At 46.8% G+C, this 23,057-nt stretch overlaps 1 protein-coding gene across 2 annotated transcripts in view; it reads right to left on the bottom strand.

The window, feature by feature from the left end:
* The window catches only part of NPAT (nuclear protein, coactivator of histone transcription), a 1,036,854-nt gene that overhangs the window by 488,841 nt on the left and 524,956 nt on the right, over positions 1 to 23,057 (bottom strand). For both annotated transcript variants that reach the window (XM_069640444.1, XM_069640445.1), the window contains exon 11: positions 13,887 to 13,986. In XM_069640444.1, coding sequence (XP_069496545.1) covers positions 13,887 to 13,986 — 100 coding nt within the window. The remainder of the gene's footprint in view (positions 1 to 13,886; positions 13,987 to 23,057) is intronic.

Raw genomic sequence — 23,057 nt, 5'->3', positions numbered from 1 at the left:
ATTGGGTTGGATTGCTCAGCGAACCCTGGTAGAATGGAGTCAATCTAGGCTCCAAATGCGTCACTGAGGTCTGTGTTTCACGCTCTGCCCCCTTAGACTTGTTACAGCTCGTAGAACGAAGGAGTTCTGATCTTGCAGCAACGACTGGAGCTTTTTTTCTAGTTGGACCTGATGGTCCACCGCTCTTTGCTCCATGGCCATGATGTATCCCTCTAGAAAGATAAGCTTCGAGTGCATCATCGCTATGATGGTCGTTTGCTCTTTCAAAAAATCATTAACCGCCTTGTACAATTACTGAAGGGGGCCAGAGCGATGGTCACCGTTGACATAATTGTCAAAAGGTCTGGTTTCTTTGTTGGAGTGTCCCTAGGAAGTGAGCCAGGAATATCACTCAGTCTGCGCTTATTCGTTGGACTGTCACAGAGCTGCGACGGTGGCTGGGGCTGAGGATTGAGATGGATGACTCTCGATATTTTTGTCTGCCAACCGTAGGAATCAGTTGTGAAGGATCTTTTTCTCTTGATGCACCATGGGGCGGTTGGAAGTACAAATTATCAGAGACCTTTTCCACTGGCGCTTCGCAATCAGATGGTAGAACTTGTATATTAGAGGACGCAGGTGGCTGAAGTATGGCGTTATGTGGGTCCTTTGAAGATGGTTGGGTAATTTCCGATCTTTTGGCGACCTTCGATTTCAGATCTTTCTCTGGCATACAACTTATCACTGATGGAGGGACCATGTGCCGGGAGGAGTCTGGCATTAGATTGCCCAACGGTGGACTTGTTGGAAAGCGTTCTTCGTAATGGCCGGACTCTTCTCCATCAAGCTCTTCACCTAGAGTTGCAGGGCTTTCGGTGGATCGAGTGAGTACTTCCGAGATAGTCGGCAGAGGAAGTAGGGGCTGTGAGAGGAATGGTGCGAGATCCTTGTTCATCTCCGGCTGGTCTAGTTTACGTGCTTTGTTGAAGGTTGAGACTTGAACCGCCTCCAAGATTTCTGCATCAGACAATTCAGTGGATAGGTCAAGTTTTCTCTTGCACTGTTTTTTGAAAAAGTCCTTTAGTGCATTTGACAGCATCGGGATGGGAAGTACCTTCAAACGGGTCCCCCCCAATTTCTTTGGTGGCGGGTTTTTCTTCATAGTGATTGTTGAAACGGCCTCCGGTCCTTTGCGAGCTCCTTGTTTGTTAGTTGGAGGCTGGCAAAGCCCTTTCGCTTTTGCCTTTTTGATGCCAAGGACTTTTGTTTGCTTTCTTGTACGCTGACGTTTCGATGGCTGGGCTGAGTTCCCACTTCCCGTGACTACCAAGGACTTTTTTTTCCCTTTTGGACGAATTTGGTGAGGAGTTGCACCTAAAGGGGGCGCCACACTCGGGGAGGCCAGAACTGCCTCAGGTAGAGCCTCATTAGAGCAATCTGGCGTCCTGTTGACAGGGGGCGATAACGTTGTATGTTCAATGGTGTCCGGGTCTTCGGGTGCCGGGTGTATCACAGCTTAGACCACCTGGCTTGAATGTCGCTGAATCTGGAAAAGAAGTTGATTGGTCGCGGCAATGGCACTCCTTTCAACGGGGAGAGCGTTCACGGTGGGCGGCGAGGGGACCGCTGCTGAGCTCCCTTTCATCTTTTCCATGAAGTCATGACCGTGCTTAGGCAGACGTTCGTTGTTGGCGTAGAAATTACCCTCGTCAGCATGAGTAGCCGCTTTCTCCTTCAAGCATGCAGCGCTGGAGCCTGTTTCGGAGGAACCATCGTCGCATTGGGTGTGATCAACATCCTTTGTTGGACAATCCAGAACCAAACCGCTCTGCGTAGCCTCTTCTGTGGTCGAGAGGGAACAATGTTCACAGTAGGTTTTGTTGCTGAGCGGGAGGATTGCAGATTTTTTTTTTTTTTATATTCCTTGCCAGAGGGCACACAGATAGATGGCGGTCGCCTGTTTTAACCTCTGTGCCCCCCACATGTTCATCAGCTATAGTTCAAGGAGCGGGGCCGGCCCTGCTTGCCAGGATCTGGTTCAGCTCGAGCTGAGACCGCCCGGGTGTCAAGGGCCCGCCACTGATTTAAGAGGATACAGTTAGCCGCATGGGACCTCCCACCGGGGAAATGCTGTTTGAGGGCGTGCAGTGGCTTCTCAGCTGGAGGCCCTCGGCCTTGTCGCTCAGATTGTGTTTTCGATGGTGCTTCAGAAATTACTTCGGGGTGCATTGTGAGGCCGAGAAGTGCGGAGCAAGCCTTCCACGCCACGTAGGACTGGGTGATCTGCCAGTACAGTTGCGAGGGAGATGTTAGTCAACGGTGTTGATTAACAATCAATCAGCAGCGGCCGGCGCCGGCTCCCTCAAGCCCCCGAAAAATCAGTCCCCTGGGAAAAAGTAGGACTGGACATAGTAGGACCAGTAAGGTCTCAAGGGATATGTAGATATGGTATAGATTTGGTAGACATGCGTTCTCATTGGGTGGAATTGTCATAAGTTTAAAATGTGTGTGCCAAGGATGTAATTAACTTTCTTGATAGAGTTTTTAAGAGGGAAGGATATCTCACCTTCATTATAACCGACAATGGCGTACAATTTGTTGCAGAAGAAATGAAAGAATATTTGAAAGTGAATGGGATTGAACATAAGACGAGTGCCATCTATCACCCAGAAACAAATGAGATGTTGAAAGATTTGATCGAGTAATCAAAGACAGTATAAGAGTCGCTATTTCAGAAGGAGGTTATTGGAAGAAAGCTGCAGAGGATACTGTAGTAGTGTACAGATTCACCCCTCATGTGACAATAGGTATATCTCCAATCGAAATAGGAAACCTAGCACAAGAGTTTGCCCTGGGTGGTTGGGTAGAACAGGTCATAAAAATATTGATATGCATACCGTCAAAGAGAGGATTAGCAATAGACAGATGGGCAACAAATCCAATTTTGACATAAGGAAGGCAACCAAACAATGTATAGTCAAAGAAGGAGATTGGGTGCGTATAATATATCCCAGCAATAGGGTACCCGGAGGTTTTAAAGTGGTCAAAACCCATGAAGGTTATTAAAAGGTTACATAGTGCGGTGAAAGTGCCATATGGAAGAGTGTGGAATGTTAATAGAGTGTGCAGATTTATAAAGGAAGTCAAGAGAATTGCAGCAGAGAGGAGAAGAGAATGATCGAGTTATGCACAAGGAGACTTGTAAAATTCATAGAAGGGAACTTCCCATTAGGAACTGTGGGGGACCTTCCTATTTGAAATAGGACACTGTTAAAATGGTGTAGATCTACTCTTGCATCTCAAACCTCATGCATACATGTTCACGTTCGATTTTCAGATTTCATCTGTGATGTAGTAATGTTGCATCAAATTTCTTAGGTTGTTTTACATCCACTCCCCTAATGTTTTTCATTTGTTAGTTATTTTATTTGTTACAGTATGTAACTTGGAGAGTGTTTGTTAGGCAAAGTTTGAATGCAGTACCCTCTGGGAACACTACAAACAACTATGACTACAGGTATAGGCAACCCAACCTTTGGTATAAGCTTGTACTACACAGTTTTGGTAGCGTGTTGAGCAGCCAGGCTTATCTCAAGAGGGGAAATGTGAGCTGTAGTGGAGTTACACAAAGATTCACAGTTACAGGTATTCAAATAAACTCTTACACTCAAGGTTTCTTGCATAAACAATTATTATTTTATCAGTCAGTTGGAATAAGCCTTCTTTAGAAGGGAGCAATATACTAGTAACATACAAATACACTTCAATACTGTACACTCTCTTCTGAACCTACATCCACAGGTGACTTCAATGACAAAGGTGCTGGGGACATTAATATCCTACTGTTGGAATTCAGAACACTCTTAAAAAGTTGGTAAAAGGCAAAGGTTATTAGAACACAAGAAGTTACAAATGTTCATAAGTAGGGCAAATACTTGCAGATAGCAATCAGAAGAGTCATTAAATTCAATAGGCTAAGCCAAAGTCAATAGGCAAACGTCTTTGTATGGGATGCAGCACTTCAGGTAAGTAAATGGAAAAGTCTTTGCACAAGTTCTTAGGAGTCTTTGATGAAAAGAATAATCAAATGCAGGGCCACAAGCTGATCTCGGCTTGTGAGTTGTGGAAGTTACAAGCACTTCGACAGTAAGAGGGAAATTCCCTTCGACTTATTTTACAGTACCTTGGTAAAGAGGAAAGGATGCAGCTGATGACCTCTGTTCCTGTGCAGCTCTGCAGATCTCACTGTTCCTGGACCTCAGTCGTGGGGACAAGAGGGAGGACGTTGGGGGACTCATGCACTGCACTGGGACTGTCAAAACTGGCAACCTGCAAACTTTACTTTCAATGGCCTTTTCGCATTTCAGCTCCTTGCAGTACAGCAAACAGCAATAAGCGCAGTTCCTGGCTGTCAAGGTGGACTGTCCTTTCTTCTGGGGTCCCGCTCTCTGCTGAGGGGACTCAGGCTTGGTCAGTCCTGCTTCGCAAGAGTCCGTAGGATCTTCCAAAAACTTAAGGCCAGCTTAAAAGTAACGCAAACAATCTGGTGTCCCTCTCCCTGGCTATACGGTTTCCTGCAGCAACTCAGAGGAAATTCAACCAGCTCCGAGATGGGTGTCCAGGTGGCTTACTTTGGAGTTGATTGGTCCCACCAACTCAAAAAGGGAGAAGTTGTCATTGTAGGGGCTTCTCTGTCGATGCGAACTTGGCAAGTAGTCACTACAGCAGGGCTTCACCGGGCAAACCAACGATCCAGGAGTTGCAGCAGGTGTCCTCTTCAAGCTCTTCTTCGGTTCCTTCGTCCTTTTATTCAGTTCTCTCCCATTCATTCCAGCCTAGCAGTCACTCATCCAGCAGTGTGGATGTCCTTGCCGGACAGTCAGCCAGCCAAATACCACAGAGTACATTTGGGTCTCCTAGGAGACTAAGCACAGGGAGTTTCGGGCACCTCCCTCACTTCCTGCCTACCCCAGACACTCGGGCGCCAGAGGCGGGTTTCTCTCAGAAACCCTGCCAAAGGGAAAATGAACAAAGATCAAACCTGGTTTGGCGCTCAGAGACTCTCTAGAAGGACCTTCCCACAAAGACCTGGCGAAAAAAGAAGACCGGGCACCATTTTAGCAAAGATGGCTGTACGCCATTTTGGAAAAGATGGCACCGCAGCGACTTTGCCGGGGCCGCGAACGGTCGCGGTAAATGGAAACCAAGGTAGTTCAAAACAAAACCACTGCCACCAGCCAGTCAATTGAGCAAAGGCTAACATATAATATGCTACACAAGAAGCTAGACAAAGCGGATACTAAGTAACCCCTCCAGCACTCTATTGTAAGATAGTGTGTGCTGTGTCTAGAAAGTTACAATGCTAAGTAAAGTCAATTTCACTTTACTGCTCTGGCAAACAGTAGTTGATCCCAGAGAAGGTATTTAAACCTTGGGAAATCTGGAAGACTTCCCTGTGGCACTGCACTGAAGTTGCTTTATGACGCAGTTGTAAAAGATGATGCCTATGGAGTGGGTTAGACTCCATAACCAAAACAAACAGTGTATAAAATCATATTTAAAATACGAGAGAGTGGGAAAAAGGGCCTCAAGTCCTCAAAATCCAGCAAAGTTGCTGGGGGGTCTCCAAGATGGAAGGAATTAACACATTTCTGAGAATTCTCCCTAACAGTGTTTACTTCTAGCTCATAATATTACAATACTTTGTGTTACCTGCATTATAATGCTCATCAATTCACCCAGATCTTGTACTCCCATATATTTGTGTTATGCTTTACGGAGAAAATGGAGATGTGTAGCATTCTTCATAGTTGGAACGTACACATGGAACGAAGAGTGAACTTAGAATGAGAATGTAGGCAAGTACTCCAGGTCAGTTAGAAGGAGCCTTTGGCAAGACCGGTGGGGCGTATATGTGATCCTGTATCATCACAATAAAGAAGGTATAATCCTTACCAGTGTGTGGAGGATCATTTCAGTGATGTCATAAGCTAGTAGGTGATCGTGAAAGCCAAAGGATGAAAAGTCTTCATAGGACAGAGGCATAGATGGTGAACAGCATAGGTCTAAGAACTAATCCTTAGGGAACGCCGAAAGTGAGAGCTGTGGGGTAAGAGGTTTACGAGTTTCAAACCAAAACTTTAAAGTATGTAACTTTTAGTTAGGAGGCAATCCAGGCAAGAGCAGATTTGCGAAACCCAAGGTCCTGGAGAGTGAGAGGAGTGATTGACAGTGTCAAAAGCAGTAAAACTGTCCAAAAGGATAAGTATAGAAGAGAGTTTGGAGTGGTGAGCATTAGAAAGAAAGTTGGAGACATGCATGAGTGTTTACTACCGAAGCCAGATTGAAGTGGATCTCCAATGCCATTATCCTCAAGATACTTAGTGCTCTGGTAGAAGACCACCTGCTCAAAGACATTTTCATGAAGAGGAAGGAGAGAAACTGTGCAATAGTTTGCTGGGATGATTGAGTGAGCAGAGAGTTTCTTTAGTAGGAATAAGAGTTGCAGATTTGAAGGGGGCAGGAAAGTCCAGCAGACAGCGAGAGGTTAAAGAGCTCAGAGATGAGGGCAGGTGATTGAGACCAAGCCTTTGACCATTTGGGAACAGAAGGTTAATAGGAGCGCAAAATGATTTGGCACTGCGAAGGTGGGGTGCTAATTCAATGGGGAGAAAATCATGAGCAGAGAAGAGGTGGTGGACAGAAGCAGGGTTGGGGAGGCAAACAGAGGGGGTTGTGGTAGTGTCATGATTTTAGTTGAAAAGTAAGGAGCAGAGTCATTAGCAGAAAAGAAGGAGGTAATGGTTATTGTCTTGGGAAGTGTGAGCATCGATAGGTGGGTAGAAGAACATTTGCTGGGGTGATTGCGAAGGGAGGATTTTAGGTTTGTGAAGTAGAAGGATTTGCACCTGTGCCATAGGTCAATGCGCATGTTTGCTTTTAGGGTCTGAATTTCAGAGGTGATCTGAGGGAAGCAACTTGCGAATGTGCGAGCAGGATAAAATTGGTCAAATGTAGTCATAAGTACATATTGAAAGTCAGAGAAAGCACGATCAATGGAGAGGCATGAATAGGGGAAAGAGATGGGAGAAAGGTCCTCATATCCTCAAGGTTAGGGGGGCAGGAGTCCTGCCTGAATTTCCTCTGGTCATTGAAGAGGGGAGATGAGGTGTAGAAGGTGGAGGGACTAAGATGTTAAAGTTAAAAATGCAGTGATCCAGACAGAAAGTCCAGATCAAGAGAGCTCCCACCAGAGTGGATAGGCTGATCATGGAGGGAGGACTGGTCAGATAGGAGTTTAAGTTCAAGGCAGGTGGAGGGGTTGGGAAGGTTAAAGTCCCTCAGCATGACAATGGGGTTGTCGGCAGGAAATTACACAAGGAGAACGGACAGATCATCGAAGGTGTTGAGGGGACCAGGTGGTTGGTTGAGGAATAGAAGGGGGTAAATTAATAGTGGGATATTCAAAAGAGGCATAGTTGATGTCAGAAGGGGTATGAGGGGCAGTGTGGAGGGCCTTATTGATAAGGAGCCCCACACTGCTGCCCTTCCCAACAGGTCTGCGAGTGTGGGAAAAGGAAGCAGAGTCAGTGTGGGGAGAAGCTAGTGTAGCAGAGTCATGAGGGGAATACAAGTTTCTGTGATAGTAAGAAGTGAAGGTTGAGGGTAATAAGAGTCAATGTGGTCAGTGATGTAGGAAGACTTGTTGCAGAGGGATTGTGCATTCCAGAGGGCAAGTGAGAGTGATAGGAGGTAGGGTAGAGGAGCATGTGTTGTGCAGTAGGCAAGGGGGGCAACTGAGGGTGGAGATCCTGAAGCATTACAACGTCTTAATTGAGGGTTTCGGTGCAGGAGGGATGGAGGAAGATGATGCCAGAGATTGATGCAGAAGTTACACCAAGTTGAGGCTGAAGGAGACGAGAGTCGGGAAGGAGAAGAGTGAGTAGAATGAGGAATGGGGCAAAATCAAGAAGCATGATCAAGGGGAGAAGAAATAGGCAAGTGAAGACAATGAAGAAAGGGTCCAACCTAAGAGAGGGAGGTTAAGTAAAGCGGTGAGTGGAAAGGGAAGGTGTGCATGGCCGGCTGAGAACAAGCAAGTGTATGTTTTGAACTGGGATAGAATGGGGCTATAGGTAGCTAGATGACAATTAACATACCCAAAACCGCAATGTTCCTTGCTCCTGAAAGTAACCGAAGCTCAGCAGTGATCAAATCGTCAATGGGTGGACGGATTCCAATGTGTGGTAGCAGAAGTGAGGAAAAGGGTGATATTGGTTAAGCCTTAGCTTGCGCAGAGGTTCTGGTCCATGGCCCTTTCCATCCTCTAAAGACCCAAAATGGAAGCTGCCTTCTGCTGCTTTTAGCCCTTGACTTCAGATGCACAAAGGAGACTAAATAAGAGTCAGCGAGTCACATGTTCCTCTGGGAGCAAGTCCCAGTGTTTCAGATGGCTTCCACACTTGCAGGCAGGATGTTGGGTGTTGTAGGCACAGGGAGCTTTGTTTTGTAGGCAGTCCCAAGTTGGAAGAATAATTTTAACTTATTTCTTTTGAGAACACCATCAGGTAGAAAGGAGTGTAAATGACTGCGCTAAAGCTGTAAAACTGGCACAGAGCAATGCGGATTAATGTAAACCAATTCACTAAAATAGTTTTTTTTGCCAACTTTATTTATTTCGGTTGCAGCGTTAAATGTACATTTCATTCATTGTAGGGATTCCCTTTACAGTCAGTATACGTACAGCATGACCAATACCCCTTCCCAGTGGTCCCTCCCCCGTCCCCATTTAGTCTGTGATGCTCTGATGGGCTGGGGACCCGTCAGGTCCTTGGGGGCCCAGAAAGTTTGATACCAGGCAGGATTGAAATGTTAACGCCGGGAATCGGGAATGGTAGTCCAATACTGGGGCCCAGCAGTCGGTGAAGCAGTGGAGAGCCCCCCTCTCTGGCCGCCGTGACCTTCTGTGCCACCAAGAAATCCCAAATCTTTATCCACTAGAGGGCCAAAAGAGGACTCTTCTGCGCTTTCCATTTCCATGCCACTATGATCTTAGCTGCTAGATGCAGGTGTGTAAGCAGTTTGGCGGAGCATCCAGTTTTGGGATAGCAGTCTGGGCTTGCGACCCTGAGGAGGATCACCTCCATGTCCATCGGCAGTTTAAGCTGGGTAATGTCCTCAATGATCCTTGTCTCGTCCTGCACGCGAGCTGGATCGGAGTCAAGGTATTCTGGTTCAGCCGGAGTAATGTTTTCGGGGCTTTTTAGTTTGCTAGCACCATTTTTTGGAATATAGAGCCAAACCGGAATGCCTCCAATGAGAGGCGCATGAAGTTCCAGTCCACCCTATCAAGGGCTTTGGTGGCATCCAGGGTTAAGACAAACTGCCAGACCCCGTCGTTCTTGGGACGCGACTTCGATGAGATTGAGCGCTCGACGGATGTTGTCCATGGTGCTTCTTCCTCTGATAAACCCCTGTCTGGTCCTGATCTATGATAGACGGTTGGATTTGCACCAACCTGTTCGCCAATACCTTTGAATATGCATTAGCGTCCACATTAAGTAGTGATATCGGCCTATACGAAGAGCACTCCGTTGGGTCCTTGCCGGGTTTCAGTAGCATGATTGTGGTAGACTCTTGCATAGAGGGGGCTATCGTGCCTGTGTCCCGAAAGGAGTTAAAGAGCTCTGTCATTGGGCGCAGCAGCAGGGGGCGAAAGAGTTTGCAAAACTTTGGTTGAAAGCCGTCTGGGCCCGGGTACCTGGGTTTCAGAGCTTTGAGTATTTCTTCCACCTCTTCGGTCGTGATTGGGGCTTCCAGGGCGCATCTGTCCGTGTCTGAGAGGTGTGGTAGCCGGGCGTCTGCTATGAATTGTTCCTGGAGGGCATGTGGGTGGGGGCTGAGGTCAGGGTGTCAGCCAGATGGTCTGCTGCCACTTGTAGTTTTGCTCCTTCTCCATACAAGGTTCTACCTTTCGGGTCTTTCAATGCAATAATGTGGTTCCGTCGGCGGATTTGGCTAATTTGCTCACCAGATATTTATTAGCTTTATTACCATTCACATAGTAGCTCTGTTTGGTCCGGAGCAGGGTCTGGGCTGTGTGGTCGCCATAGTGAGCTTCCAATTTCGTGCGAGCTAGCCTCACCATTTTGGCAGCTTTGGGTGACCATTTCTTCTTTAGGGTCGCATCTGCCTCTGCCATTTCCATCTCTAGCTGGTTTCTGCTTCTGGTTCGCCTCCTCATATGCAGCGGCCCGAGCTATGGAGGTAAGGTCGGGGGGGGGGGGGTTTCCTTAAAATAATTGCTGATCACCATGGATATGGCGTCACGCACCGCCATGTCATGCAACATTGGTTCATACAGGGACCATCTGCGTCTTTCTGGGGGGTCTGGGTCAAAGATCCTTGCGGTGAGGAGAATTGGGGCATGGTTCGACAGCACCCTCGGGCCGATTTCCACTTCATCTGTGAACTGCAGGAGCTGCGGGCTAGCTAGAATCAAGTCTATTCGGGATGAGGAGCGGTGGACGTGGGAAAAGAATGATTAGTCTGCTGTATCCGGGTGAAGGACCCTCCAGGTGTCCACCACATCCAGCGTTTTGAACAGGTGACAGAGGCCCAGAGCTAACCTGAAGTCCCTGGTGGATGGGGCGCCTGTCCTGTCCAGTGAGGGATTGGGTGGGCACCCCATTGAAGTCCCCACCCAGGACCATCTGTCCCTCGAGGAAGGGGAGGAGAGTGGACTCCAGGGCTGCGTAGAATGCCTCCCGACTGTCGTTTGGTGCGTAGACCGCGATCAGCGTGTGGAGTTTGCCATAGAGATATCCCTTAATCGCTACGAATCTGCCATCTGGGCTCCGCAGAGTCTTCTTCTCCTTAAATGGGGTGCCTTTCGCCAGCAGGATCGGAGTGCCCCCTTTCTTGCTGGGGCCCGAGACCAGGTATTGTGTTGGAAACGCTCCGCATCTCAGTCTAGCAAAGTCTTCGGCTAAGAGGTGGCCTCTTGGAGGAACCCCACCGAGGCCTGAAGGTCCTGAAGGCGTCGAAGGATGGACTTACGTTTTGTGGGAGAGTTCAGGCCCCCGACATTCAGTGAGATGTAGCGTAGCATGGTGTGTGCTGGGGGGGGGGGGGGGGGGGGGAATGCTTTTAGTGATCAGTTGGGTGGTCGGGGGGGGGGGGGGTGAGTTAATCCTGCGCTCAGTGGGGTCCACGATGTCGACGTGAGTCAGCTGCAACTGAGTTTTAACTTTGTGCAAATCAGGGCTAACCGGGGCCCAATAACCAAGGGGGTTGAGGACGGTCCCAGCCCAACAAGAAGAAAGGAAAGGGACTGTCCATCCACTCTGCTGGGGCATTACGTGGGACGCCCGGGTGCCAAGAGTGCAGGTTCCGGCATGGAGCGCTGATGGTCGGTTACTAATCGTGTGCGGTGGGAGGTCTCCCTCCTTTTGGAACTTTCATCCAGCGGCTGTGCTGGGGCTTCGGTGTTGAGCTGTGTGATTTGTCTGCCGGGTAGGTAGTTTATCTTCCTCAGGCGTCGAGGGCTCCGCCGCCCCCATGATACTTCATATTGTCTGGCCCTCAAGTGTGAACTGGAGCGGGGCTGGGTAGAGCCACCGATATTTCCGATCCTGCAGAAAAGTTGTTAGCGGCCGAAGGGCTCTCCGCCGTTGTACAGTGGTGGCGGCTAGGTCCGGGAAGAGCTGTATGGCGGCTCCCTGGTATGTAAGGTTGCCTTGTGAGCGGCTTGCCATCATAATCTCCTGTTTCGTAGTGAAAAAATTGACTCTGGTGATCACTTCAGGACTGGCGGCTGACGGAGTATTTCGGCGACCTCGCAGTCTGTGAGTGCGATCCAGCAGAAGCAGTGACTTATCACAGTCCGGGAGGAGAGTCTGGAAGAGATGCCCGATGTAGGCAAGGAGGGCCTGGTCCGGGATCGAGGCGGGGACCCCTTTGATACGGATGTTGTTTCTGCAGACCCTGTTTTCCAGGTCCTCCTATTTGCGATGCATACTTTTCGAATTGTCCTCCAGAGACTGGATTTTCTGTCACAGCTCTGCAATCTGCGCCGTGTTTTCCAGGACTTGGTCTTCTGTGTCCCCGACCCTATGTTCCACCTCCTCAACGCGGTTGTCCAGGCCCTCTATATCTTGGTCGTAACCTCCGCCATGCAGTTGCGGTATTCTATTTTGATGTCAGCTAGGAGGCCCTGGATATCGTCTTTGGTAGCCCACTGTCCCTGGCCCCTCGTGGGTGACGAAGGCTGGGTCGGGGGGGAGATCCGACTGTTTGGGTTCCTCCCTCAAGTGTAGCAGATTGGCTATGTCCCCGGACTTCGGGCCCTTCTGCTTAGACATCTTGGTGTCTGGGTCACCGTCTGCTCAGTTGGGTGTTGTTCGCAGGCTGTTGGGGGGGGGGTACAATTTCAGGTGTGACCCACTCTTTGCCTCAGCTGGGTGCGCGGATCTCTGTAGGGTGTCCTGGTGGGAGGCCCTACCTTGTCAATGCCGACTGTCAGGTCACCGCTGGTGAAGATCGCCGTGTCTCCTGGGGCTGACTGCTGTGTGGGTCAGGTTTCCCTCTACCAGGTGGGCGGTGGGGTCCAGATCCTCTTCAGGGCCAGACTGGCCCAGGCTGGAGCGGTGGGTTAGCCTTGGGGCCACGCCATTGCAAGCTTCTGCTGGCGTCCGCCAGGGGAGGGGGGCGCCCGGTGCAAGGGAACTAAAGAGTTTATTAGTGCCAAGAGTTAGATCCCAGACCGTTACCCTCGGTTCAACAAACCTCTTAGGAGCCTCTGTAAGCTGGTGTTTGCTGCAGTGATTGGGATGTTTTCTACTGCCTCGACAATTTCGTTTGGACTGCTGGTTGCTTGCTGTTCACTATATTTCACTGCTTTTAGTGCAGTGGGATTGTTAAGGCAGGTCCTTCAATGTTGTCTGTAGTGTCCAAGGTCCACATGCGTCAGGTGTGTGGTCGGCACCCCTCCGCCAGGCAGCTGAGAGCGGTGAAGAAGGGCTGGCGCCGTGCCACTGCAGCCCGCAGATGGTGTGTAGAGGGGGGGGGAGGCCCCCAAGGCGACCTGCTGGGTCCACGGGGACCGAGGTGAAGAAGGCTCCGCGGGGCCGTTACATTGAGCAGGAGGGGACCAAGCAGGGGCCGCCTCGGACCTCCCCAGGCCGATATCAGGGCCCGCGGGCCTGTCGCAGGCTGAGGGGCGTAGTGCAGATCCGGTGGAGGGTCGGCCCCGGCTGATGCTGGGCCTGTGCTCGGAGGCGTGCGAGCTGCGGGCCTCCTGTCGCACCTCAAGGTCCCACGGATATCGGAATGGGTCCGCGGGGACCGTGGTGGGGGAGGGGTCCGTAACTGCAGGTGGGGTGGGCTCTCTGGCTGGGCCGGGCCCGATGTTAGAGGAAGAGTGGGGTCTGGGCCAGTACCGGGCGTTATTAGGCCTGCTGTGGAAGGCAGGTGGGCTAGGGGACCACACCCCCACCTCGCAGCTCCCCACCGCTCAGGAGCGAAGAAGGCATATGGTGCCGCTCAGGCTGAGCCCCAGGTCCGGAGGGGTGGCGCCACAGCCCGGCCCCCGCCACTTCAGGTGCGGCTCCTTTCCGAAGCCGTCGGCTGCGGGATGATGGGTCAGAGCCGGTGCTGGTGCAGGGACCGCCCCCCCAACGCTGATGCTGTGGTCGTTAGGGGGCCACCGCCGCCGTGGTCCGCCTCAGCTGGTTGGGTGGAGGGTCCAGGCGAGTGGCAGAGAATACTGGGCGTCCCACGGAGCTCTTAGAGAGGCATCCGAATCGTCTGAGCCTCAAGCCACGCCCCCAAATATTGTTAATTTTTTTTCCAAGAATTAGGGATTTCTGGGTTTACAGACGTATTTGAGAAATGAGAGAAAAACTCACCATAATCGAACAGGTCAAATAGTGCTTGAAATGCCGGATCAGACTCAGTCTGTTGCAGGATATCCTGGATAGCTTCATCGGACATATGAATTTCTCCTCCCTAAAACAGTAACAAGGGGATAAAACATGAATTCATCACAAAAATGACAATGTAAAATTGGAGCCTTCATTTCAGATAATGCACAAATGCTGACTCGTAAACTGACTTTGCAGATAACAGTCTAAATATTATGGGGACTAAGCAGGAATGTTTATTGCTTCCCATCGAAAATATAAAAAGGAAAAGACTAAGGGGAGCTATTTTAAAAGCCAACAATGAATTTGTGATGAATGACTCCAATTAGAGGTTTACACCAATTTAAAAAAACATTACACCACTGAATCCGATATATCCACCAATATTGATCAAAACGTATCCCTCGAAGATAAATAACTCTTCAATCAACTCCTGTGATCCTTTCTCTTTCGAAGTACCTAGCACTTGAAGAAATAAAATAAATGCATGTGACTTAAAAGTGGGTTAAGCCTCTGAGCGAAATAGATTTTCCAATTATATTAATCACATGTTGGCAGACATGGTATTGCCTCTGTTCAATTATTTACCCGTTTCATTGATTCTATAAATGCTTAAGGTACCTTGGGGTAGACGTTTTAGGTCCCAACACAGAAAAGAGGTTCAGACTGCGTACATTGTAGTAGGCAATGGTGTGGCTGGGTTAAAAGCGATGTTGCAACTAAATATTGAAATGAGTTACTTTGTATTTCAGTTGTATACATTTTTAGAGTCACAATAGGCAGCAACATGTGCAGCAGTGGCATGGATACAATGTATTGGGCAATGCACAATTTGTAGCGCTGAGAAGTACGCAGTGGGGGCTTTTGCATGCGACAGAGGAGTTCATTGAAGGGGAAACTAACATGTAGGAATTCAACAACGGTTTCAATGGCAGACACATTTGGGGCATTGGGAAGTATGGGGTTTATTGTGGATACATGGAAACATCACAGAATGCAGGTTTCACCTATTTGGCGTTTTAATAGTCTGCAGAGTTCATGGAAGGAGTTTTTTGCCTGGTTTGGAGAGCTGGGTTTGTAAACCGCATATGGGCAGTTGAGATAACATCACAAAGGGCTAAAGGCAATAACTGAATGGAAAGTCATTTGTTCGGTTTACATGGCCGGATTGGGTTCTTCGATGCAAAGTGTAATTTCCCAGGGAGCACAAAGGATTGTTTTTTTGATGATCAGAAAGGTATGATTACATGAAGGGTTAAATTGAGAGCTGATAGTTTACGGGTTTGCAGGGAAATAAAAATGTACGATGAATGCTAGGACTTGAAATGGTAGTAGCAAATCGGATTACGTGCAAGCATGCAGGAAAAAATGGTTCTGGATGCCTGGAGCATCTGGGAGGGTAAGGTTTTTTACAGCTGCATCAAATGAATGCCAATTTATTTTCTCACCCTCCCCATGCTGTAAAGTGTTTATGGAAAGCCTTGCACAATCATCATTTGCACAATCATCATTTGGGTTAAACGGGTTTCTGTCACATGGTCTGAATAATAAACTGGGTTAGTCATAAATGATAAATGTATTATGTGGAGTACATCATGACTGACGATGGAAGAAGATCACGTGTCAAAATGGTTGTACTTTGTGAATGTATCCAATGGGATTTTAGAGCTAGGGGCATTACATTACTGTGCATTAGAGTTAGCCAGTGGAGAAAGGGGAGATGACACTAACAAAATATTTGTGATTATGTAAATTGTCCGGGTAACGGAAGGGACTGCTCAATTATGTGGGAGGATTTATGAGCTATTAACTATGGAAACAAAAAAGGTGGCGTCCTGCCACATGCGTATCTTCAGCTCCCATAGGAGTCACCGTCGCGCTGTGCAAGTGACACGCACCCAGATTCAGACAACTGGGCTTTACTTGCCTGGAGAACTCAATCACCACATTCATCCTGGCCTGCAAATTATATGCTTTACCAACCCCTGTGGAGAATAAGTTGGTCCACCAAAAACCAAGGCGCCAGCCAACAGGCTCAAGCCCCTGCAGACCTCAACAGCCATTTTACCCGTTCCCAAGAGGTTGCACAGAACTCCATATGATGTGTGTCAGGAGGAGCACTTCACCCTAATAATACGGATACAGGCTCCTCCGCTTCTCCTTCTCAGGAAGACGCGCCACACCCAACCCAGTCCAGGGAGACCCGGTCCAGGCCCATGAAGGCTATTTGACCATCTTTGCGAAACGTCACGGGATAGAACATCTTGAGGGAAAGAACTCTGAACACCCAGTGCACCTCAAAAATATAAAGAAGGATGCACTAGTGACAACTCTTGAACCGGATTGTTACAGTATTGTTTGTTGGGTTGCCTTCCGATTTATTAAATGCAAAGTAATGTTTTGTACATAAAGGCGAATTGTTTTCACTGTCTTGTAATTGACCTGCACGTTTGGTTCGTGTATGTATTTATACTTTACTGTTCACTTGATTGTGTTTTGAGCATGTGTTTTTTTCTATAACTTACAAAATATGAATACAAGTAAAATGCAGAACCTGTCTCCCCGCAAAAACTTCCTACACATGTAAAAAAACAAAGTGTGGAGATGGGTCTGAAATCTAAAACACTGGCTAAATAATAAAAAGCCAAGTGTACTCCACAAGTGTTTTTGCTCCTCTACTTCAAATGAAAGTAAGCTAAAATACAGATCTTCGTATACAAAGCATGAAAAATAAAAAAGCCTTTACAGAAATTGTGTATGTAAAGAGGTAAAAAGTATGTGGCAGGACGCCACCTTTTTTGTTTCCATATGTAAATTGTCCAACTGGGTATATAAACTGTAATCTCGTCATTCAGAGAGAGTCTGGTTAATTTTCAGCCCAAAGGAACTGACCAGCTCCTCCCAGTCCTTAGAATGCAATAAACTTGCTTTTCTGACAAATATGCACTTGGTTCTTCGCAGTAGCCCTTCTTTCGGATTGGAATGCTCGAGTTACTTTCTTTCAATCCCTATATATTTACAATTATAAATTTGTATGTTTAAAGGCAAAATGTTTGCTACATTTATTCCTAATGGATTATTCCCTTCTTAGTCAATGAGGACCAGACATGATTTATTATTAGCACCCTGATGGGGGAAGCCAGCCCATCAGGTGGCTAAGAATGCGGGCTGAAACCGGCGATCTCAGCCCGCATTCCAAGCCGCCTGACGGCTGGTTGCCCCCCACTGCCATTTTATCACCATCCTCTGTCCCTTTTCTTAAAATTTTAGTTTTTATAATTCCCACCCCTCCACTTAACTCACTGCTCCTTCCTCTCGGCTCCCGAAGGCCGCCATGGAAAGGGAAGAGGGGCTCCCTATGGAGCACTGCCTTCCCTTTCCATGGTGGCCATCTTTGAATAGTATTTTCCTTCCACAGAACTAAAATACTTTTCAGTAGCCCCGCCCCAGCCCTTGTGATGGATACTAATGCTGTTAAGCACCCGTTCCAAGGGCTGGGACGGATGGTAATGTCCCGGTGCCTTCGAGATAGGCCCTCGCGCTGCCGGGCCGTTAACACCCGTTATAGCCCTTGGAATGGGTGCTTAACGTCACATTAGCAGCCTAGAAGGGAGAGCTGCCCAATCTGGATGCTCAGAATGCGGGCTGTATTGGCCGATACAAGCCTGCATTCTGAGCAGCCTGGTGCTGCGAGCCAGTGGGATATTTTTCATTATTATGCTTCATCCCCTCTCCTAGTGAGACCCGCAGCACTTTTTGCTGGACTTGTGGACCTTTTTCTTTAAACCTAAATGTGTAGAGCCTTTTTTCACTCCTTCATTCTTTCAGGCTCTGTCTTTTGGTACTCCATTCTTTGTATTCTACCTGTACTATGGTGTCTGCCTGCTCCATAGCTCTTAAAGGCATATGTGTTTTACTACTGCAGCAGACAGCTCCCTATGGGCAGTGTTGCTGGGGACCCTCAGAGTCCTCCTTTAATATTCTTTTTTAACATTCCCAAGTAACTACAGTTCTCAGGGATAGAGAGATACTTAGTATCTCTCCCAAAACTCTAGAGTCTGAGATATTGGCACACACCACCTTCAGTGGAGTGCCAAAGGGATACCTAGTATCCCCCCTGCTCTCTATTCCTGGAACTTTTTAGTCTCGTAGACAATCACCTAGTTATGGCTGGTGGCAGTGGACATGTTCTACCAACTATTGTGTATTTTTTGGTACCGCAGGCTACAGCCTCGCTGGTGCACAAAAAGGGCACCCAAGTACCAACTTGGGGCCCTCCTTTTTTCACCATTACCGCCGTGATTGTTCTTTGTCAGCCCTTCTTCTACCATTCTGGGAGGGGGAGGCCTGTGTGTATGTGTGTTCTGCCTTTGGCAGGAACCCTTGGGTCTCCAGAGTGTCTGGGCAGGCAGGAAGTAGGGGAGGAGTTTTCCACCGCCTGTTCTTTGTCTGCCAGAGGGCCTGAATAGGTCCAGCTCCCAAAGTGGGTTTGCCTGTCCTGTTTGGACAGCCAAACGACCCTTTCTGTAAAATGCTGAGAGAGACTGCAGAGGAGTGTGTGTGCTGGAACTATATAAAAGAGGCTTCTGGAATGAAAAGCAAGTCGACCATTGAAAGCTGAAGTAACCGAAGATGACGACGACCAGAGACGCCTGCAGACCCTTTGCAACACTGAAGCGACCACTGCTCTCCTGACCCTGTTTTATGTCCGACAGAGGAGCTCCGAAGAGCAGAACTCCTTCCCTTTGGCTGGTGGGAACAACCAGTCCCAAGACAAACTTTGAAACAAGCCACCTCCCGAGGTCCTCGGAATTTCCGGAGTTGCAGAACCTCAATACCAGAAGACTACTGCCCATTTTGAGTGCATCGTCGCGGAAGGGCAGAATCCGTCCAAATCTTTGCTGACTCCGTAAGGACACTCCAGAGATCTAATCCAACTCGCCCAGACACTCATCAGAGCGTGGGACTGCAGGAAGCGAAGAAGATTGACTGGGCAATCTGTGACCTTTGTGGATGCTGCAGAAAAGACGCCAAAACCAGAGACTGAACCAAGAAGTTGCTGAAAGTCGTGCTACAGGTCTTCCCTCGAGACTGCTGCTAAGAGATCCCGTCCATTGTCCTGCCTTCAGTCATCAGTCCAAGGAATCCAGAGGTCGAGAGCTGCAACATAGCAGAGCATCCATCACAAAAATGTTCTTCTAACCTAAGGTACTGTGGGGAATCAGGTATTGCTTACCAGATTCCAAGAAGTCGCTCCAGAGCATTGGAGCACACAAAGAGGTGTCCAGGGCAACCCCCTCTTACCTCAGACACAAGCCACTGCTTGTGTCCCTTCCTCGAGTCCGTTTTAAGGTCTCCCTTGTTAGTTGTTAATTTGCTGCTTCAATAACACTAGAGACTGGAAGAAATCCACAGGAACTCTTCATAATTCGCTGCTTGTGAAGACTTCAAGCCCTCTCTGAACTCCCTTTAGGTAGGGTTACGTTTTGGGACTTAAAATACTTACTATGCCGAAGAAACCCTCTATAGAAGCTTGAACTAAGCTCATGTTACAGTAACCATTTTCCTCCCTTTAAGTGACTTTACTATGTATGTTTTTGCAAAGTAAATACATTACTGTATAAACCGTTCAAAACCACATGAGTATGCAATAACCGATAATACGATAACATGGTCTTTAAAAGTGAAAGTGCCCTTTAAAGTGTATTGTCAAGTATTAAGTGTTCTAGTATAAATGTCTAAAGTATTTAAAGTGATTCTGGTGTAAATATGACAAATATATAATTTGATATAACTTATAAGTGCAAGTTCTTCTTTGCTGTGCTTGTCCAACTAGATTCAGTATACTTATCTACAGCTCCCATCTTCCTCTTAAGATAAGCCCGACTGCTCTGCAACTCTACCAAGGTCCTGGGTTAGTACAGACTGTTACTAAGAGTTGGAGATCTACAAACCATTGGGATAGTTTACTAAAGTCTTACTGCCAGTAGGACTTCAGGAAAACTCCCCTAACAGCCAGCACGGCCTTCCCTTCCAACATAGAAAACTACACATTTGCTAATGGCGACATTACCCGAGGCGGTGGGCCAACCCGGTCGGTGATTTCCCCAACGCCCTTAACTTGGTGTGGCGGACCGATACAGACAGCGTCGACCAACCACCTTGGGTAATATCACCAAAGTAGTCTGCAGATAGGCCTATATTCATATTTTGTAGCCTCTGAGGGTTTATGTACAATTTACAGCACAATTTATGGGCCATTTCCTGATCATACTGTCTACAATAGTTGCATAGGATCTATTTTAGAAGATTCATCATGAACTTGTCGCCTTTAGAATATTTTGAAGTTCAAATGTATGTTAATTCGAATTTGCTCTCAGAGATTGAGCCAAGAGCTTGTCAGTTGTAAAACATGTTTACTAATAGAAATACTTAACATTCAGCAGAGTTTTTTAGCTTCATTGCTGGCAAGATGTTTAAATTATCCTCTAATTGATGTCAGTTGCCACAGAAATTTACTGGATCCTGAGGTTTTGCCTTTAAGAAACGTTACTCAGTGGTCAGTCACTCAAGTTCAATTCTTCTGGCTCTGGATAGTCTTATTCCTAGCCTAGGGCTGGAATCTTCATCCTGATCAATGACCTGAACGTGTTCCAATATATTTGCAAGTTGTAGTTGATGCTCTACACTGCCTGAATTACTGCGATTATTTTTACTCTTGCCAAGTAGCACCTGCGGATTTAACACCTCGTATTCAATCCCATCCCTCAATTCTGGGACAAGAAACAGGCTAATTTCCAAAAGCGTTACAACAGGTTTAAGAGCACATCTGTTTTGTAAAGCATGGGCAGAAAGATCCTGAAAACCGAATTCTAGAGTTTTGAAATTCAAATTGTACCTTGGCCCTAACTGCAAGTTGCAACCCCTATTTGAAGGAAAAGATGCTTGGTATGAACTAAGTGTCTGAGTCACTAGTTTTCCTGAGTTGCTCAAGCAGGAACAATGCCGTGGGCTCTATCAAGGTCCATGAACCTTGGGGGCTCATGCTGGAGAAGATCAATAAAAAGATTGTCCAACCAACAAAATACATTTCTGCCTTCAGCATTCTCCCTGAGGAATTTCAGATGGAGGGCCCCAAAAGGAGACATGTTCAAGGACCATCACATTTCAGAGCGAGTGCAGGAAAGTTTTTCTAAAGTCCACCCAAAGGGACTTTATAAAACTATACCTTGGGCAATACAGAAACTCCAACTCTTAGAATAAGGATGCAACACCTGATAGAAGGGTAGCAAGGACAGAGCAGCCAGGCTTATCTTAGAAGGGAGAGAAGGATGTAGAGGGGTACAAAGAATGTGTAGCCTACATATGGTACTAAGAAACACTGATGTATTGTAAAAATAATGGTTTATTTTATATATACATAGGCAAAGAGAATTCTTTAGAAAGGTAAGTACTATTATAAGTCAAACACAATAATAACCAACTCAATACTTATGGTAAGTCAACCAAAGTACATACCTTACTTAGAACAGCAGTATGAAGTTCAAGGGTAGTAAAACCAGGATAGTAGACGTTTAGAATGACAGTATGTATTTCAAGGTAAGCAGACCCTATTGGTAGTATTCTATGTTACTTATTCTGTTTCAGCAATAATATAGTTATACCACAAATGTTAAAAGTAAGTACCTTGCACCAAATGTAACTTATTCTTCTTTCTGGAATGATAGAGTTACACCCATATAACTTTTTAGAATAGTGTAACACAATTCAAACCATAAGCAATAACATTCTGTACTAATCTGGCGGTGAGGGCCATCCTTTGCTCTTTTCTATTTGCTTTCTATTCAGGCTATATTAGATGTGTGCTACACCTAATCTGCAAAGGCTGAATAAGTCAAAGCCATATTGCGTCCAGGCGTTCATGGACGGTTGTTTCTTTACATCCTGGGAAGGCTTTACTGATGGATTTCAGTCATCTGGTCTTGTAATATGGCTTTGAATTATTCAGTCTATGCAAATTTAGTATAGCAGACACCTAATATAGCCTGAATAGAAAGAAAAGAAAAAAGGATGTCCCTAACCGCCAGATAAATACAGAATGCGGTTGAGTATATGGTCCCCTGCTAGTCAATTGAAGACAGAGGTGTATCCGTGTCAAGAAATAAAATGAGAGCTCATGAGATTATCCGGGATGATTTGTGAGAATTAGAAGTATATCAGGGATCATCCACTGATCCAGTCAGGTCCTGAGGAATACCGACATCAGTTCTAGTTTTGATCTAGATGATTGACTTGTCGAAACTAGAATAAAAGGGAAGGTGTATATTGTGTCATGAGGAGCAACTGAGAAGTATTCCTGTACCTCGCAACACCCTCTAGTAGACGAATGTTCAGAGCAATGGATTTACACTTTTTAGATATATGATTAATAGTTGTAATTGTTTTCTTCAAATGGTGATTTTGCCAATAACTCATATGTAGAAGAACGATTGACGTTTGTGTATAAATCCTTTGTAGAAAAATATTTTTTGCACAAAAATGCGAAATTGCACATTCTACACTTGCTATTTGCACAATATCTGATTCATGCGATTTTGCACAATTCATCAATGTGTTCATGATTATGAAATTGGCTTTTGTAAAATTTGTGTCAAATTTGTCTTTGTATCCTTCGAAGGCAATGTTTTATCTTGCGCCGTTTAAAAAAGAAAATGGTATTAATAAATTAATTGTATATTGATACACCTGCCTGAACAGATTCATTGCGACTTTCAGCCCCATTTTACAAGCAGTTTAAAAAAACTTTTGTTATGTTACGAAAGTGCCCCGAAGTACCTGTTTGGCTGGTCTCACTGCTGGAGACTACTGAAGCTCCACGTCAATTTTGCCCGTTTCTGTGAAAAAGGTCAGCTTGCATATGCTGACGGTACTTAATCTTACTGGACATTTGTAGACTTTATATAAAGTATCTACTGCATAAAGGTATGCTTATTCCACTCGATTTTCATCTTTTTAGAAGCTCCCTCCACCATCTCCCAGCAACACTACTTTAAGGCACGGGAGCGCGCATCGGAAGTGCCTCGAAGTGCCTGTTCGGCTGGGCGGATGGTAACCTTGCTCTCTATATGTAAGAAGCTATGCCACACTTTGTGAGCC

The sequence above is a fragment of the Ambystoma mexicanum genome, chromosome 7q, assembly GCF_040938575.1.
Source record: "Ambystoma mexicanum isolate Mex_15411 chromosome 7q, UKY_AmexF1_1, whole genome shotgun sequence".
Classification (NCBI taxonomy): Eukaryota; Metazoa; Chordata; class Amphibia; order Caudata; family Ambystomatidae; genus Ambystoma; species Ambystoma mexicanum.
This window is presented reverse-complemented; position numbering and strand designations above follow the sequence as displayed.